Source organism: Chrysemys picta, chromosome 11, assembly GCF_011386835.1.
Source record: "Chrysemys picta bellii isolate R12L10 chromosome 11, ASM1138683v2, whole genome shotgun sequence".
NCBI lineage: Eukaryota > Metazoa > Chordata > Testudines > Emydidae > Chrysemys > Chrysemys picta.
In genome coordinates, this window is record NC_088801.1 from 22,651,047 (window position 1) to 22,668,649 (window position 17,603).

Below are 17,603 nucleotides of genomic sequence, written 5' to 3' on the forward strand. Positions count from 1 at the left end.
GGTCTAAAAATGTATAGTGTGAACAGGGCCAAAGACAAAGTTTGATGGCTGCTGGTTGGATGTGATAGAAGGTTACAGAGAGATTACACCATAGAGGAGAATGGCATTTGAGATAAGGATAATCTTTTACATAAACTTAACTCTTCCAAGAGACAAGATGGGTGAGGTAATATCTTTTATTGGATGAACTTCTTGAAGTTGGTCCAATAAAATATATTACCTCACTTGCCTTGTCTCTCTAATATCCTGGGACTGACATGGCTACAAAAACACTGCATTAACTCTTCCAAGTCAGTTTGGATGTATGAGTGATTAGTACAGTAATCAACTGCTGGTTACTTGGGTGTTCAAAGATCACCATGATTTCCTGAACTGGTTCAGCCTGTGTCTGCTACTGACTGCAGTGAAATACAATATGCACTGATATGTTTTTAAGTAAAGAGCAGATGTATCTAGAATAACTTTACTGTTCTGTGTTTTTCAGGACAACACAGTAACCATGCAAGGACTTCCAGCTTCCGATACCTCCTCTGAAAAACTGAATCCCACCCACCAAAATATAGGGGCTGTTCAAATGAGGATCAAAAATGCCAACAGCCACCATGACAGGCATAGCCAAAGTAAATCAATGATCCTTTCTGAGACTGTGAAGGTCAAAGAACCTGTAAGTAAAATTCCACAAGTGTTTCCTGGTCTGATTTTTGTAAAACCAAATTATTATCTTCAGGCTTGTTGTTAATTCTTCTAGAAACCCTTGCAAGTAGGAACCCATACAGGCAGTAAGAAATGTCACTTTTTTCAAATAGCATCACCAGTTATTAAAGTAAAACTGTTTAATCCAAAGATATATCATGGATTTGGTGCTAGCACCTTTAATGACTAATCAGGATCTCCACTCTCATGCTTCAGTGTAATAAAAAATGAAGCTGTGCAGGTGTATAGTGCTTACGTTTCCTAACATTTTTTTATCACTTCTAAAAGCCAGAGGCTAAAATCAGACAAAAGGAGTAAAACAGACATTAAAACTCTTTGAATAAAGGGAAACTTTGCAACCCACACACCTAAAATAGACTTGCTGTAGGAATCACTGTTTTGCAGAACTCTGATACTGAACTTACCTTAATATGTTAACTGTGAACAGAGTTGAGTCATTTTTATCCATTAAAATGATTTAAAATAAAATAGTTAGTGATGAACTTTATTGCCAATTATGTCCCTGCCCCTGTACTCATTCTGAGCTACTAAACAGACTGATTGGTATGAGTCTCCCCTGGTTAATTTTCTTCTGTAATGGTGGCAACTTGCAGCTGAGGCCATATGATGTTACAAAATTATTTATGCAATGTTAGCTACTTTTTTGGACTCCAGATCCATTTTGTTCTCAGTGAATGCGAACGAGTTAGGTTAGCTGGGGACAGACCCCCAAGACTCAGTCAGTCTTCACAGCCATTCATTTGCTGTTCTGTTAGAGAGCTGAATATTTCATAGGAATCCATTATACTAACCGAGTTATTAAATGGAATAAGCTTGCTATAGAAATTGTATTTTTCCTGCATTATTCACCCCGAGTTCAAAGGCAAAATTAACCCACAACACTTTCATCAAGGTAGTTTGAAAAGTATATGATTTTAATCATTCTTTTTATTTATTTATTTACATGAATTTAGCTCAGGGAAGCAATCATGTACTGAAAACATTGCTTTAGATCATGGCAACTGATGAGAGATTCATTTCTGTATGTTTACTTTCCAATTTAAAAGTATCATTTGCCTCAGACACATTGCACATATTGCTTTGTTTTTATCCTAAGTGAAATGTTCCTCAGTTATGAACTTGAAACAGTGTTTACAGTAATTTATTGGAAATACTATAATGCATTATCAGTAAGAACTGTACCTTTGAAAAAGTTTAAAAGTTAAGTATATTTAATGATGCCTAACATATTTTATTGGCTGTGTTTAACAAACGGCACTAGGCTGCAGTTGTTTTTGACAAGCATGAAAACATCACAGCATGAGACTGCAAAAGGAATTATGTAGAGAAATTACAAGTGATCCATCTCTCAATGAATTATCCACCTCAATAGCCTGCAGAACTCAGCTACCAATTAACACCTACTTTATTACATGTTGGGATGTACTTAATAACTTTCATGTGTTTATGCACTATTACCTTGACTGATGCCTCTTGTACAATTAGGCATAATTGGCATATCAATATGCAAAAGTTAAAAGGATTAACCCTCTTAAAACTAATGAGCATTTCTGTATCCAGCTGCTAAATGAGACAAAATTAGCATTTTTCACTTTTGGGCAGGATTTTATCATGCAGTTTCTCATTGTTGATATTACCTTGTTACATAACTTTAGTTTTGGGGGTAGTATGCTGGACTGTTACAGAGCAAGGGTTCTAAAAAGTTAAATTAGACCTAAATATTCACTGCTGCATTCCCATAACCATAGCAGGTAGAATGTATGTTCATTAGTAGGGAGCTGAAAAGTTGCTTTGTGTTACATTTGTTTAGTAGCTAATTATAAGAAGTGGTATTTTGCTCAGTATATGTCATTTTACCAAGCAAACTTGGCTCCAATATCATAGATTGAAAGCTTTTCATGCTACTGATTTCCTTTCTGTTTCTCTTTTTGCCACGCAGAATTTTCTGACTAGATATTGACATAGTGAAAAGTATTTTGGCATATTTACTCATATAAGCCTGTTAAAGTCGTTTGCTAAAGCCAAACTAAAACCACAATTCTTAAACAAGAATTATTGAAATATATTTTTAAAGTGTAGTGTTATTTTAATGTAAAAAAATTACCAAAATATCTGTATCACTTTCATGTTGACATATCAGATCCTCCATGCCTGATTAGTAAAGGCTTTTGGGGGAGGACATGAAAGGGAGAAGATATAACCTTTGTCTATGAAGTGCCTTGAAAAAGTGAAGAGTTCTTTATTATGGTTGTTTTGAGTAATGTATTCTTGTTTTGTAGTTTCTGGGCACTTAAGTAAACAACCTTCAGTTTTTCATCCAAAGGAGTATAGATCAGAGCTTAAAGATACATATACCAACATATCAATTGAATCTTATTACACTGTGTTGCAGGGCAAAAAAGGACTTATGCTGTTTTATATCAGTTGAGAATCTGATTCTCTGTTAAGATACTTGGTGTGTGTGTGGGGGGGTGTATGTCATTGGTTGGGCTTATCAAATGTTTGGAAACATTTTGTATTGGTTTCACATAAAATGTATTTCTTTGTTTTCAAATGTTAGTTTTTTTTTAAACATTAGCAATATGAGTGAACTCATATGAAGCTCCATGTTACTCTGTTACTTCAATTATGGAAATGCATTAGGAATATCTACTGATCTCTGATCTGTTAATAAATACATTTCTCTTTCTATTGATCCTGGGCCAAATCTTCCTTGCCTAACTCATGCAAAAACCCATTCACTTCAGCTGGAGTTTTGTGTAAGTTGAGGCAATTCAGGATTTGGTGCATTTTGAACAGTTAGAAAAATATTACTAAAATATGTTTGGAAAAAAATAAAACACAGAAGAGACTACATAATTTTGTCTAAGTGATTTGTGGCATTCTACAGTATTCAGTGCTGGGTTGTGTGCACACCTTGAGCTCTCCTTTTGAAGATGAACATATTATTTTCTATAGTGTGACAATGGAGGATATGCAGTGTACATCAGTAAGGCCATATGAACTGTGCATTTTGTAGTAGTAAAGATGTTGAATGTGTAATAGAGAAGCTAGCTGATGCGAAAGCTTAGATGCTCATGTCTTTTAGTTTGCGATATTTACAATGGAAATGCTCGAGTATTCTACAGAGGTTGGAATTGATATTAATGTAGAATTTAAAGAGCACAAATCTTGAAGCTGGACAGACTGTAGTACACAAGAGCTCTTTCAGTGTTTAATATTAGTATCTCAACCACCAATGTACATCAGTATTTCTATCTTTTAAACCCAGATAAATGCATTTTGTTTCATTCAGAGCAAATTCACCAATGAAATGTCTTTTTTTATTGGTGTTTAGATTAAGAATTAGCGTCTATCTTAGACATTCCAAAATGCTAATGTATTAGAGTTCTTTTTGATTAAACAGACTTTGTTGGTTTATTTAGCTCTCTGATACATTATCAGAGAAGCAGGAAGCAATTTTCTTTTGTTTCTTACTCCAGTCCTGTGATCATAGAATACTTGCCAAAGTTATGACTAGCCAAAAAAACAGAAATAAAATAGCTAAAAATACAAGCCTTCTGTTTAGCAGAGTTTTTGAGCCATGTTATGAGATTGCAGGGCTTCTATATGTTTATTTCAAATCAAGCTTATAGTCAAGTTTGAGGCTTTGTATAGATTGTCCTGAAGTAGATCCTGATATTTAATTAAAATGACACTAAATCACATTGAACTGATAAGACTTGGCATCTCAAACAAAGGTAATTGCCCGTATTGGTTTTGTACAAAAATAGAGCTGCTTGGAAAATGTGCAGCCAACACAGACTGTCAACTCCATTTATAGATCAATATGTGAAAACCATTGATCAGGCAGGCATGTGTAACAGTAACACTTTGCATTTATTTGTTGTTTTTATAGCATGTTAAGACTTACAGGATTATCGGCTTCCAAAATATTTTGACTTCCTCATAAATATGTTATCTGTTTAATGTTCATTAAAAGACAGACTGCATCCTTTCTAAAAATGTTTTTAGTTTCATGATATTTCTCTTGTTGCTGTAGGAAGTTTTAGCTGAAAATGGATTATTTCCTTCTCTGTAAGATCATTGGCGCTCATTTTTAAAATAGTATATTAGTGGAAGTTTTTGAAGATTTGTTTTTCCTTGTACTTTCTTCTTTTTTTTTTCCTGGAGAAAAACAGGCATTGGCAAAAATGTTCTCTCAACAAGTAATTGCTTAATTCATTAAGACATTCTCCTCATTCACAATACTATAAATTATAAAAAATAAAATCTATTTATTTTGTTCTAAAAAGGTCTGTTCACACTTGACTCTCTTCAGACTTATGTCTCATAGATATCCTCGTATCTATCTATCTATCTATCTATCTATCTATCTATAAAGAGAGAGAGAGAGAAATATCTACATCAATATTGATATATACACATACACACCTAAAGATATACATAGACATTTTTTTCTTTGGCTTTCAATAAAAAATACGGTAAACACCATTAACAGGGAACGGTTTTGACTCCCGAGTATCTGAGGTAATTCAGTTGTTGCGTGTTCAAAAAATAGTACTAGAATATTAGGGATAGAAATATGAATCTACCTCAGATGACACAATGTGATAACAGTTAGTAAATGGTATCAGAGGGGTAGCCGTGTTAGTCTGAATCTGTAAAAAGTCACAGAGGGTCCTGTGGCACCTTTAAGACTAACAGAAGTATTGGGAGCATAAGCTTTCGTGGGTAAGAACCTCCCTTCTTCAGATGCAAGACTCAATGTTAGTAAATGCTTACTTTTTAATGGCAACCACTTTAATTTCACCAAGCATGTAAGTGTTATATATAAAATAAGTAGACTTGCGTTAAAGCAGTGACTTGTATGAAAGTAATTCCAGTCCTGTTTCTCCAGCAAGATTGTTCGTGGAATCATAGAAGTTAGAAATGGAAAAGATATGTTATATAACCCATTCTTTTTCCTACCATTGAAGGAAAATAAAACAGAATTTTCAGATACCTCATCTCTATGTTCTACTCTGTGTAGTTCAAATATATTTTATGTCATCAAATCAAAATGGCATTTTACTTCTATTCTCTGTTGTACAGTAGAATATTGTACATATAAAATGTTCATAAATTATAAGTAAAGTCATAATTCCATAGGCTCCAATTCAACTACTTTTACATATGTTAACTTTAAGTACGTGACTAGTCAACTGAAGTCAATAAGCATTTGTACGAATAGGGCCTAAGGCCTGGTCTACACTGGGGGGCAGGGGAGGATCGATCTAAGTTATGCAACTTCAGCCATGTGAATAACGTAGCTGAAGTTGACGTATTTAGATCTACTTACCGTGGTGTCTTCACTGCGGTAAGTTGTCGGCTGACGCTCTCCCGTCAACTTCGCCTGCACCTCTCGCCCGAGTGGAGTACCAGAGTTGACGGGAGAGTGTTCGGTGGTCGATTTATCATGTCTAGACTCAATCGCTGCCCGTCGATCCAGCGGGTAATGTAGACAAGCCCTGAGTCTTTATTTCAGCAAAATTGCATTGAAACCAACTGCACTTCATAGTGCTGGACTAGGCCCACACATTGGTTTAGAAGGAAAAACTAAGGTTTTGAGAAATTAGAGTCAAGATTAAAAGGTAGATTGAACAATATAATTTGCTCTACTGCCATTTTTGATGACCAATGATTTTTTATCAAACTATTTTTTGTCAGATATATTTTAATTTTTTTTCACATGTGGAAAGCAAAGCTTAGGATGGCACCTTTGTTTTCTAAAGTAGAATTTTTGACTGTCTTTTGTTTGTGTATTTTGTTAGTGTGTATGTGTGTTTTGTCTGTATATGTGTATTTTATATTTATATTGTAGGTACCAGAACTGAATTGATCTTGGCTAAAAAGGTGCATGTTAATTTTATTGTTAAAATCTCCATCTGTCTATATTCAAAGCAATTTCAGTATAACATTTCAGCTGCATAACTTGAGAGACAACATCATAAGATCTTGCAGAAAAAGAAATAAGCAGTACCTATTTCTTTTTGAAAGAGGGACTAAATTCATTTCAGCTCTGCTGCGGAAGTGGTGAATGTAACCAGTTTGTGGTGTTTGCTAAATCAAACTGAAGTTCAGACAAGATATTATATGAATTGGAATTGCTGATTTTTGACTTTTACTCATTGTGACACATGGATAGGAAAAAGGTTCAAAAACCTCCAGTGTGGTTGTTTTTTTCCTTCAATCATACATTGTCTCATGCTGTGAAAATCTTCACCCTATTTACTATGTACAAATTGGTCTTGCCAAAGGTTCTGAAAGTTTACTACTTCAGTTTAGATACTAACACTTCAAAGAAAGATACACTAATTTGTAGAGTTGCATGTGCTATGCCAGACTATTTTAACCTGAACCTAAATAAATTCATTTATACTTTACTACTGATTGAAAAGTGCCATAAATGTACATCGGATACATTTTTTTTAAGTTAGTCCTCTGATTACTAATTTGAATCAAAAATGCTAACCTTGTTAGCATCTGGACTTATTTCCATAATAACAACCCCTTCAGAACCTACAAAGTAATGAATAATTGACAACAAATGAAATGTTTTGATAGTTGTCGGCACAAAGCATGTTTAATGTTTTGTGTTGCTTCCTAGCTAATTATGTAGATGACACATTTGTCAGACCTTGACTGCCATTAGAAACGTGTTTCCAGAGGGGAGAAAAACAGGCTATTCATAGAGTAATTAACTAGAATGCTCAATGACCTGTGAGAGATTCAAATGGCTGCCAGTTCAGACATTGTTTTGTTACAGAAGCAGAGGGGTAATTAAAATTCCAAATTACAGTGCTATGATGAAGCATTTGTTTGTTGACAGTATACTCTTACTCTAGTTTGTTAATTCTTTTTTAAATTGCTTCTAATCCATTTTATAGCTTTAGGAGTTCCGTCTTTGAATTTACTGACAACTAATATTATGGTAAATTGTTCTTCAGTGGAGTACTGCAGGCTTGGCAGTTTCATGGGAGCACAAGGTGGGTGGGATAGAATAGCTTTTCTTTCTCTAAACTGACATACCATGTGCTGTCATTGAAACGAACTAACACAGCACATCTTGTGAAATGATATGTTCATAATTCTACATTAAGAAAGATGTCTAGTTATAGGAGGAAATGATTCAGATAAAGTAATAATAATCAAACAAATTGACTAAGGTGTCCTAAAACATTACAGCAGAGCTCTAATATTCTTTAAATGATGATGATCATTTAAGTAAACATTTTGGGAAGCTGAGATCTAGTTGAAAACAGAGGATCATAAGGCAATGGTCTGCATGAAGAAACCTAACACATAGCATGAAGAATGGTATATGTCATAAGAGAAGATTATATCTTTGCCAACAACCTTCCTAGGCAATAATGGATATGACAGCATGAGATGTCTTTTCAGTAAATATGAGGATTGTTTGCAAATCCAAAGTGGTAAAGTTTGCTAAACAATGAATTAAATGCAAGCCCGAGTGAAATATTTATTTACTTTGCCAAAAGTGAGAATATGGCTTTGTTAAAAAGATCTGACAGAAGTAACATGGTGTTTGATGCAGGGGAGCTGACAGCGGCATGGAGTGAGCGCTGATTATCCTGAAGACACTGTCAGCTAGGATTGATTTCCACTTTCTCCGTTTATGTAACGGTTCCTGTAATACAGCTGACCCCGAATCACGTTACCTTGTCATTTCTCTGCATGGATCAAGAAGAGATGAGATGAAAATAGCTAGGCACTGACCTTGAACTTGCTAGAAAAGTGAGAAGTGACAGTGGTGGTTTTTGTGTGTGTAGTTCATGTACAAAGATTAAGCTAAAATGTTATTCAGTTGAGTTCACTGCAGCAGCACAAGGGGGCAGAGCAGTACTAGAGATTACAGGTAAAGTAGATACTTTAGTTGCATTTGATTTTTACAGAAGTTCAAGTCTGTGCCAAACAGCTCTCTTGTTTTTAAATTTGGGAGATGCTCTAAAGAAGAATAATTGATTAATCAAAATCCTTATATTTCCATAATCTGTAATTTTAAAGCATAATTAATTATAAGGGTTACTGAATACTGATATACCTTTTTAATGAATAATTTAAAAAGTGCTAAAAAGTGTTCCATCACAGTATGTTCCACATAAAGATTTCCCCTCCAGTTCCTCCAATATTTAGTGAGAGAATAAGGTGTTTGTACTGCCATAGTAGTAGATCCATCTTAGCCTTTTAGAACATTTATCAAATGTGAATTTATTCCTCAAAAAATATACAAGTCATCTATGGTTTCAAAGGAAACAATTTAGCTGAAGTATGTTCATTACAAAAGTACAAGTTGGTAGAAGGCACACAAATAAGGAGGACATGTAGTTGAGTGGGGAGGTGGTGTCCCAGGTATGATTGTTCTTGCTTTGTGTATCTGCTGGACTTAACCATGCCTTAGAGGAAAAAATTGAAAAGTAGGTTATAAATATTATCAGCATCTACCAAAATGACTGTTGTGTAAAAACAAAAACAAACCCTTCACTTATTTTGTTTTACATTTTCTTTGTTTAATTCTTATCAACTTCTTTGCACTAGTACCCAGGCCCTAACCTATGGAGTTCCATGTGTGGAATGCTGTTTCAGAATTCCCCACCATGGAAAATATTCAGGAGCTCACACTTGTAAAAGGATCTGTCTGTTGTTGGTTTTCTTACTTCGGTCACTAGAGCTTCAGGCAGGAAAACACACACACCACATAAGATGTCTGGCTGCAGTTCCCCTCTTGATTTGGTGAGCAGGCTTTTGGCAACATCAAGGCATACATGCCTGCTGAAAAGTCTGTGACCCCCAGTCATCATCTAAATCCTTAAATCCTATTCTGAGGCATTGGCTTGAGCATACATGCTCTGGGCTTGACACACATGCCTTCTAACTTACAGCTCCTGAGGACTCACGTGGTTTCTCTCAAGTACTACTTTGTTCTTCTCCTTATCAATTTTGGGGTGGAGCTACAGCACTCTGGACCTTAAAGCACAAAGATTTCCCTAAAGGGATTATTAGATACCACTCTGGAGGTACAACCTGGTTCAAAGGTGTTGGCTGCAGAAATCCTTCCCCAGAGTTTTTCCTCCTTTGATCGTGCAATGTTTTTAATAAGGGACCCTATTCCCTGACGTCCCAAAATTCATTTTATTCTTACCATCTATTTAATTGCCCTCTCAGGTTTCTGTAGCGAAACAGGGAAGTGTTTTATCCTTCCTTAGAATCCCTCACTTATTTGAGAGTGGGTAAAGTATACATCAGTTTTCAAAGAGTATATTAAAAATTGACAAACAGCAGCATATCTGAACAGTAAAACTCATGGAAAAACATTATTTTTGAGATTAATGCTAGTTGTTCAAGATTAGGAAATGTACTGCTGCACTAGCAAGTTAACAATATTCATGCATTACCCCTTCTTAAATTATTGAATTTTGCTGTTACATATAATTAATGGAAATTTTGCAAGGCACCATTTATGGGAGTAGGTACATAGGATATGCATAAGGGTCATATTGACTAAATTTGTCCCAGGTAAGATAATAGAATAGTTACTGTTTAATCATTTTGTTGTAGGTGACCTATGATTAGAGCTGTACAACCTGTGTGTGATGAATCCACAACTCCATTAAACTTGTCTATTTTCATTACAAACTCAAAACTCAGACCATGTTTATTGAAAGACTCTGTAAGGGTTGCAAATCTTTCAAATAAACCCAGTCCCAGTTTTGAGTGAAAAAGGCTGATTTATGGCTTTCTATCCAAACTCTGTAAAATTTGTGCTTTTGATGTGAAACCAGGTGAAGTTTAACTGTTCCAGCTGAGTTTCTCTTTTCTCAAACCTAAACAATCTAAAACTCAGGAGGGGTCAATGCAAATGCAGGAAGCTCAGAACCTGCTTTACATAAACCTTTGCAAAGTGAAGTCATTCAGCTGTCACAGTTAAGAAACGGAATAATCTGAGAGATTAAACCTAAGATTTTAAATAAATAGTAAACCTCTAATTATATTTCTTGTAGTTTAATATCTAACTCAAATTGAAATGGTGCCAGTGCTTTTGTGTCAACTTCACTGCTTAATAGGCCATTCGAAACAGCACATGCTTTGTGTGTGTGTGTGTATGTGTGTGTGAGAGAGAGAGAGAGAGAGAGAGAGAGAGAAGTTTTTCTGCATCTGTTGTGAATATGCTGCTCTTTAAATATTCATTTTTGGTTCTGTCACGTGCTGGCTCCCAGCTAGCATGTATGGAGACATACTACTGGCATTGCATTCTGTATGCTGGAACTAAAATATTACCAAGAAATACAAAACTAAAGCATTTGGCCCCATTGCTGGAATGGGGATGTAAAGAAACAACATATCTGGCATTAGAGAGTGCACTTAATATTACATAAGTAGTATTTCAGTTGGATTCTATGCTCTTCATTTCTCCTCCTCTGGTGTGGTCTAGTAAAGAGGGCACTGGGCTAGCACTCGGGGGTCCTGGATTTTGTTCTTGGCTTTGCCACTGGCCTGATAGTTGAATTGGGGCAAGTCTCTTCACCTCGCTCTGTCTCAGTTTTCCTATCTGTAAGATTGGGATGATGATGCTGTAAAGTGCTTTGAAATTTTCAGATGGAAAGCACTATATAGGAGCTAGATGCAATCTTACTCTTCAATCATGCTCACTCTCATAATGGTAAGTACATTATGTAAAGTGAAATTACTCTACATTTACATTGGTATGTCTTGGAGTAGAATTTTGACCCACGTCTTTAAGTTGCCTTCATGTGCGGTTCTCCTATATCAGTATTTTACTACTCCAGATTTTTTTTTTTTTGAGTAAAAAATAGGGTTTTGCTTTCTTTCCATCCACTTGACTTCAGTGCAAATGGGCCTTCCAGCTGTATCACTTTTTCCCCATGGCTTTCCACTTTCATAGTATATATTTGGAAATTATACTCCAACAATAATTTTATTTACAAGACTTTTCCTTTGCAATATGTTAAAATAGATGCAAGGAGTGCAAATGATATGGAATGATTTTCCTTCTGCATTATTTTTGCTTAATCATTTACTGCAGCTAAATTGTGGTATCTAATACACTTCCTTTCAAAATGCCATTAGATTAGAAATACATAGGTACTGAAACTGAGATAATTATGTCAAACTTCCTATAGCTAGTTGTGGGCACCTGACCTGCTTTGTTTCCCACAGGGGAAAAGTAATCTCTGTTTCCTTAAATTTCCAATGAGAAGGGACATGTGTCTTCTTGCATTGAGTTATATTACATCACACCATGTGATACAAAGTGACCCAACACAACATGACAGGAGAGGTAAAGAAACAGTTTTTTTTTTTTTTATACTATAGTAGTGAAATAATTGTAATACTGAAATAATGAAACAATATTGAATTATTCTGGCCTGTCTTCAATATATGCACAACACAGAGACACAGCTACCAGATGTTATTATTTAAAATACAGAGAAAAGATTTTAAAACAGAAATTAGAATGCCCTTGTTAGACAAACAAATAACAGGAGAATCCTTCTGTCTTAAATCAGACAAAATTCCTTCAGAAGTCAGTGTCTATTTTGCCTGAGTAAGAAGTGCAGGCCCAGGCCTAATAATATTAACATGATTTATAATATTTTACATGATATTTGATGATCCTTTGTCCACTCATTAAGTGCTGAAAGAAATCCTTAGTCATCTGTGACTACACAGTTGTTACTGCGCTACACACTATGGTTCCTTTCCATTCCACATCCTGGGGTAGGGAGAGTGGAATTCAGATCCTCCTGTTCAAAGAACCCAGGCCTCCTACAAATGGAGTTGAAGGAGAATCTGAATTGTTAACAGTATAGAGCCTATGATACACATCTGAATAATTTTCTTCTATCTAGCAGAGGGCAGTGCTACATGTACACACTAGCTACTTCATGACAGTGAAGAGTATGGCTAAGATTTGGTGACAATTACCTCTATTTTTTTCATGATGAATGGTTAACTGACATATATTGAAAAATCCTGCTGGACCGTAGAAAAACTAAAATAAAAAGTTGTTCGGGAATGGATGTACTGGTTACAAATAACTAAGAACCCCTTCCTCCATTTCTGGAACCAAATTTGAAAGGGTTCTGAAATGATCAGACACATTCTCCCTGTCCCTGCAAAAATACTGCAAGAAATGTTACTGTACAGGAATTTTCATCTGTGGCCATAAATGGAGCAGCAGTGATGAAAGAGTCTGTTCTTACGACATTTCCAGCCGCAAGGGATGTAGAGAACCCATATAAGCATCCAAAATGTGGATGCTTATCTCAACTAAATCTGAATTTTGATTCAGTTGAGGTTCAAATAAACAGTTCTGTTATCCTTAAAAGCTCATTGTTCTTTGTGGTGAAGTCAGATTTCTACTTTATAATCTCACTGAAAAAAAAAATTAAGAATTCAAGTGCCAGGTAGTTATTCTTTTCAGTAGCTGCTTCAACTTTGAGTTTTCCATTTTTATCAGCAAAAGATAAATTGGAAGTTCATAGTGTTCCCAGTTTAGATCTTTTTTTTAAATGAAAATGTAAATCTTGAATGACTACCTGTAAACACTAGAACCTGGAGACATTTGGACATGAGTTAAACAAATGTTTAAAATGCCACCTGGTTGTAAAAGATCCAAAATAAGAGGTTATTCATTCCTGATTTAAAAAAAAAATCCAGCAGTTGGGGTGGGGGAGAGTAAGTGGCAGCTGGTTGTGGTAGACCAGTGGTTCTCAACCTATTTACCATTGTGCGCCACGTCCAATACTACCAGTCTGACCCTGAGGATGTCACATGGGCCGCAGCTGTGTGCTGATTGGGCCACAGGTTGAGAACCACTGTGGTAGACTGATGAAGGGGAGAAAAGGTGAATAAGTGTTAGGGTAAGGTGCAGTGTAGGAAAGGTAGGCAAAGGAGTGATTTGGTAGGCAGATGGCTCCAAAGAAGCTGTGTAGGAAGAGGCCAGTTAGCTGCACAGCTGCAGCTATGTGTAGTTGAGAGGCTGTCTCACAGCTGGTGGAGAGGCTGAAGAGGCAGAATACAGGCATCTGGAAGGGCTAAAGACTTGGCTCAGGAGAGCTGGCTCTTCTGTACAAAGGTTCACATCAAGCTGGGAATGTTGAAACCCTTAGGGATTTTACACCAGTTAAGTAAATTAAAGTAGCTCCTTATCTGCTCTAGCTTAGGTAGCCACCAGGTAGGTGCATTTGGCTCCCTGACACACCCTACCCCTCCTGCACCAAACAGCTCTTTGCCTTAAGGAAGATGCTACTCCTACATATAGAGTGATTTATACCATATCTACAACAGGACAGCACCTGTCCCAGGCTCCGGGCATCACTGATGATCTTAAATGAAATAAACTTACCAGTATATAGGTATATGTGTGAATGAAATACATCTACATGCATGTGTGCACGCACACACACACATGCTGTTAGTTCATTAGAAGCTGTAATCAGTTTTCAGGAATCTGTTTTGTTTTTATTTGTCTTGGTGTATTTCTTGCATGACTGTATGGCGGATGAGCCTTGGTGCATTGAAATCTACCTTTAAAACACTTCTCATTTATCACACAGTTCCTCTACCTAGAAATTCCCAGTGCAACTACTGCTAATGTTTGATAAGATTTGTACCTGGTAGATTCTAAATTACATTAATGCATAAAGCCAGCAATGCCAGGCTCCCTATTGTTACAGTTATTAAAGCTGTAGCTGAAATGATATCTTTCATATTGATCTTCACCGAGCAGCTCTTATCCAGAAGCTTTGTTTCACATTAAAGACACTAATGACTGTCTCCACAAAATGAGCTGCTTAATAGTCAGAAAAAGTTAAATGGGAAAAAAAAACCCATTGATAGCCACCTTTGATAGCTCTTCATTCCAACATCTCTCATAGCCACAAAGTGCAAGCTAAGCAGTAATAGACCTTTTAATAAAATGTCTTAAAAGGAATCAATGGGATTTCTCACAAAGCTTCATTTCCAGCGAGATATATTATTTAAATGTTTGTATTCCTTTCCTTGAGAGCTGATGTCCTTGTATCACAGCCAATGGTTTCCTGTAATTTTCAAGATACCTTTTTTCCTTCTGTTTTTAAAGCCCTAGTTTGGTTTATTACAATATTGGAATGTATATTAAAAATATGGGTCTGTTTCTCTCCTTACATTTGACCTGGTTTCCTCTGGCACAACCCGGGCTGTAGTTACCAGAAGTGGGTGTCCAATGGCACCATTGTATTCTGTATGTGGACAGAACACCAACCAACACTCTCCCAGTAGTAGATGGGGAGGGACAGACCAGTTGGAAAATGCACCTCTTCAAGGCAAGATTTTGCCACTGAGATTACTATGAAGCCATGGATAGATTTTAAAATGTCCTCATCATTGGAACCCTTGTGGGAGAGTGGCTGCCTGGCCTTTCATGTGTGGATATCCCCTACTAATACAAGTGGCCTCCCCAGATGCAGAATTTGGCAAATGCATCTGAAGGCCTACCTCTTTACACTAGCTTTTGAGAAGGGAAGCCTCTGACAAGGGCCAAGGTTTGTGGGGGTTTTGGACTTGGTTTTATTATGATTGGGCTTTGGATTTTTTGTTTTGTTTTTGGGGTGGAAAGCAGTTTCTGGCTTTCCTTCTGGATTTGATTATTTGTTTTTTAATTTTTGCAAAGGTACCTAGAAACCAAGATGAGTATATTTATTACAAAACTAACAAACTAAATAAATTTTAACTTCTTTGTTTTACCTGAACCAACCTACTGTAAGACATTTGACATATGATATTTATTTAAAGAACAGGATAGCAAAAATGCAAACAAATTCTCAGGCTGGCCAATAGCAGATTCTCATGGAAAAAGTAGACCATTAAGTTTTAATGACTCCTTTATACATACAAAATGTTCAGTTCATAGGAAAGAAAGTGGTGATATTTTGGAATAGATCAAGCTACTTCATATTAGATATAAAATCGTAAGAACATAAGAACAGCCATACTGGGTTAGACCAATGGTCCATCAAGTTCAGTATCCTGTCTTCTGACAGTGGCCAATAATTGATTATTATTCATTCTACTGCAAACTATAATAATCCAATAGAAAGTTCTCCTATGTGACCAGTTCAGAAGATGTGTCCCACAGGAGGAAGGAGACTAGTAGGTAAAGGTAGGGAGAAGAAGAGGCATTCATATGGACAGGGAAGAGCCCTAGGGGCAGGAGGCAGTGCACAGATATAGGCATGGTCTACACTACAAAGTTAGGTTGAAGGAAGCTGCCTTAAGTTGACCTGTTAATGTATGTGTCTACACTACTGGGTCCTTTACTCTGACCTAAGTCGCCTCTAATGTCGACTTCTGTAATTCACCTCTGCGAGAGGCGAAGCACTTAATTCTATTTTCATAGGTCGACTGCGAGGTAGTGCAGATGCGTTATGCAATTTGACTTAATTGGCCTCCAGGTGGTGTCCCACAATGCTCATCTGTGACCGCTCTGGAGATCATTCTCAACTCTGCAGCACTGCAGCCAGGTACACAGGAAACAGTCCTCCCCCTGCTAAAGATCCAGGAATTTTTGATTTCCCATTTCCTGTTTGATCAGAATTGGAAGTGTGCCAGCTTGAGCACAGCTGATCACGGAGACTACATGCCCCAAAATGCTCCAGCCTGGTCTGCACAGGAGTGGTGGATCTCATCCTGTGTGGGGAGAAGAGTCTGTGCAGGCAGAGCTCCGATCCAGCAGAAGAAACGCTGACATCTATGCAGATTCACTCGTGGAATGGGGCAGAAGGGCTACACGAGGGACACAGAGCAGTGCCATGTGAAAATAAAAGAACTTCGCTGAGCATACCAGAAGGCAAGGCTGAACCCCACACATGCCGGTTCTACAATGAGTTGCATGTGATTCTTGGGGGTGACTCTACCAGTACCCCCACAACCAATGTGGACACCTCACAGGTGTGTGAGTCTAGGGACAACAGGGAAAACAATATGGTGGATGAGGAGGAGGAGGAGAATGGGAGACAGGCAAGTAGTGGATCCATTCTCTCTGAGAGCCAGGAAGTATTTTTAACCCTGGAGCTCTGAGGTTCACAGGACATCATCCGTGGCCAACTGTGATGCCAGGGAAGGCACCTCTGGTGAGTATACAGTTACAATCAAAGTCCAGCTAAACTTTAGCGGGCACACACATTCGGTGGTATTGCATGTTTACTGTGAAGAAAAAGCAAGGTACTGTGGCTCTCTGCTTACAAGAGGCTGCTCCAGATACGCAGAGGATGGCCCCTGGAAAAGAGTGTTTATGTATTGGGATAGCGCGGAAATCCTCCATGGATATTTCTAGGAAACTTTCATGGAAGTACTCTGCAATCCTTTGCAGACATTTTCTTGGCAGGGCAGTCATATTTCTTCCATCATTGTAGGACACTTTCCCACACAACTCCTGAATTAATTCTGCTGGCATCATTGCAGTACAAAGCATAGCAGCATAAGGACCAGATCTGTTCCCAGACGATTGCAGCATCTCCTTCCTTTCTGCCTCTGTTGCCTTCAGGAGACTGATATCACATAGGGTCGCCTAGGGGAAACTGGGGAAGTTCTCATTAAAAGTGCTCTAACAAGGAGGAAAAAAAGAGCATGTAGCAGCCACTAATGTGCCTTTACTGTGCTCGGCATGGCTTGGCAAGTAGTTTAAGTGGCTGATAGGGGACTGGGGCCCCACATGTGAGATTCTGCAATTTGGGAGTGAAAACATCCCCTCTCCCCCCCACCACCCCATCCATAAACAGCTTCCCGTGGTGCTACAGGGAGGGGTGATTGTTCGACTAGCTACCTCT

At 37.3% G+C, this 17,603-nt stretch overlaps 1 protein-coding gene across 3 annotated transcripts in view; it reads left to right on the top strand.

Annotated features, from left to right (window-relative positions):
- ARHGAP15 (Rho GTPase activating protein 15) overlaps window positions 1–17,603 on the top strand; it is a 456,603-nt gene that overhangs the window by 29,500 nt on the left and 409,500 nt on the right. For all 3 annotated transcript variants that reach the window (XM_065561627.1, XM_005305087.4, XM_065561626.1), the window contains exon 2: window positions 485–664. In XM_065561627.1, coding sequence (XP_065417699.1) covers window positions 500–664 — 165 coding nt within the window. In that variant the 5' untranslated portion in view covers window positions 485–499. The remainder of the gene's footprint in view (window positions 1–484; window positions 665–17,603) is intronic.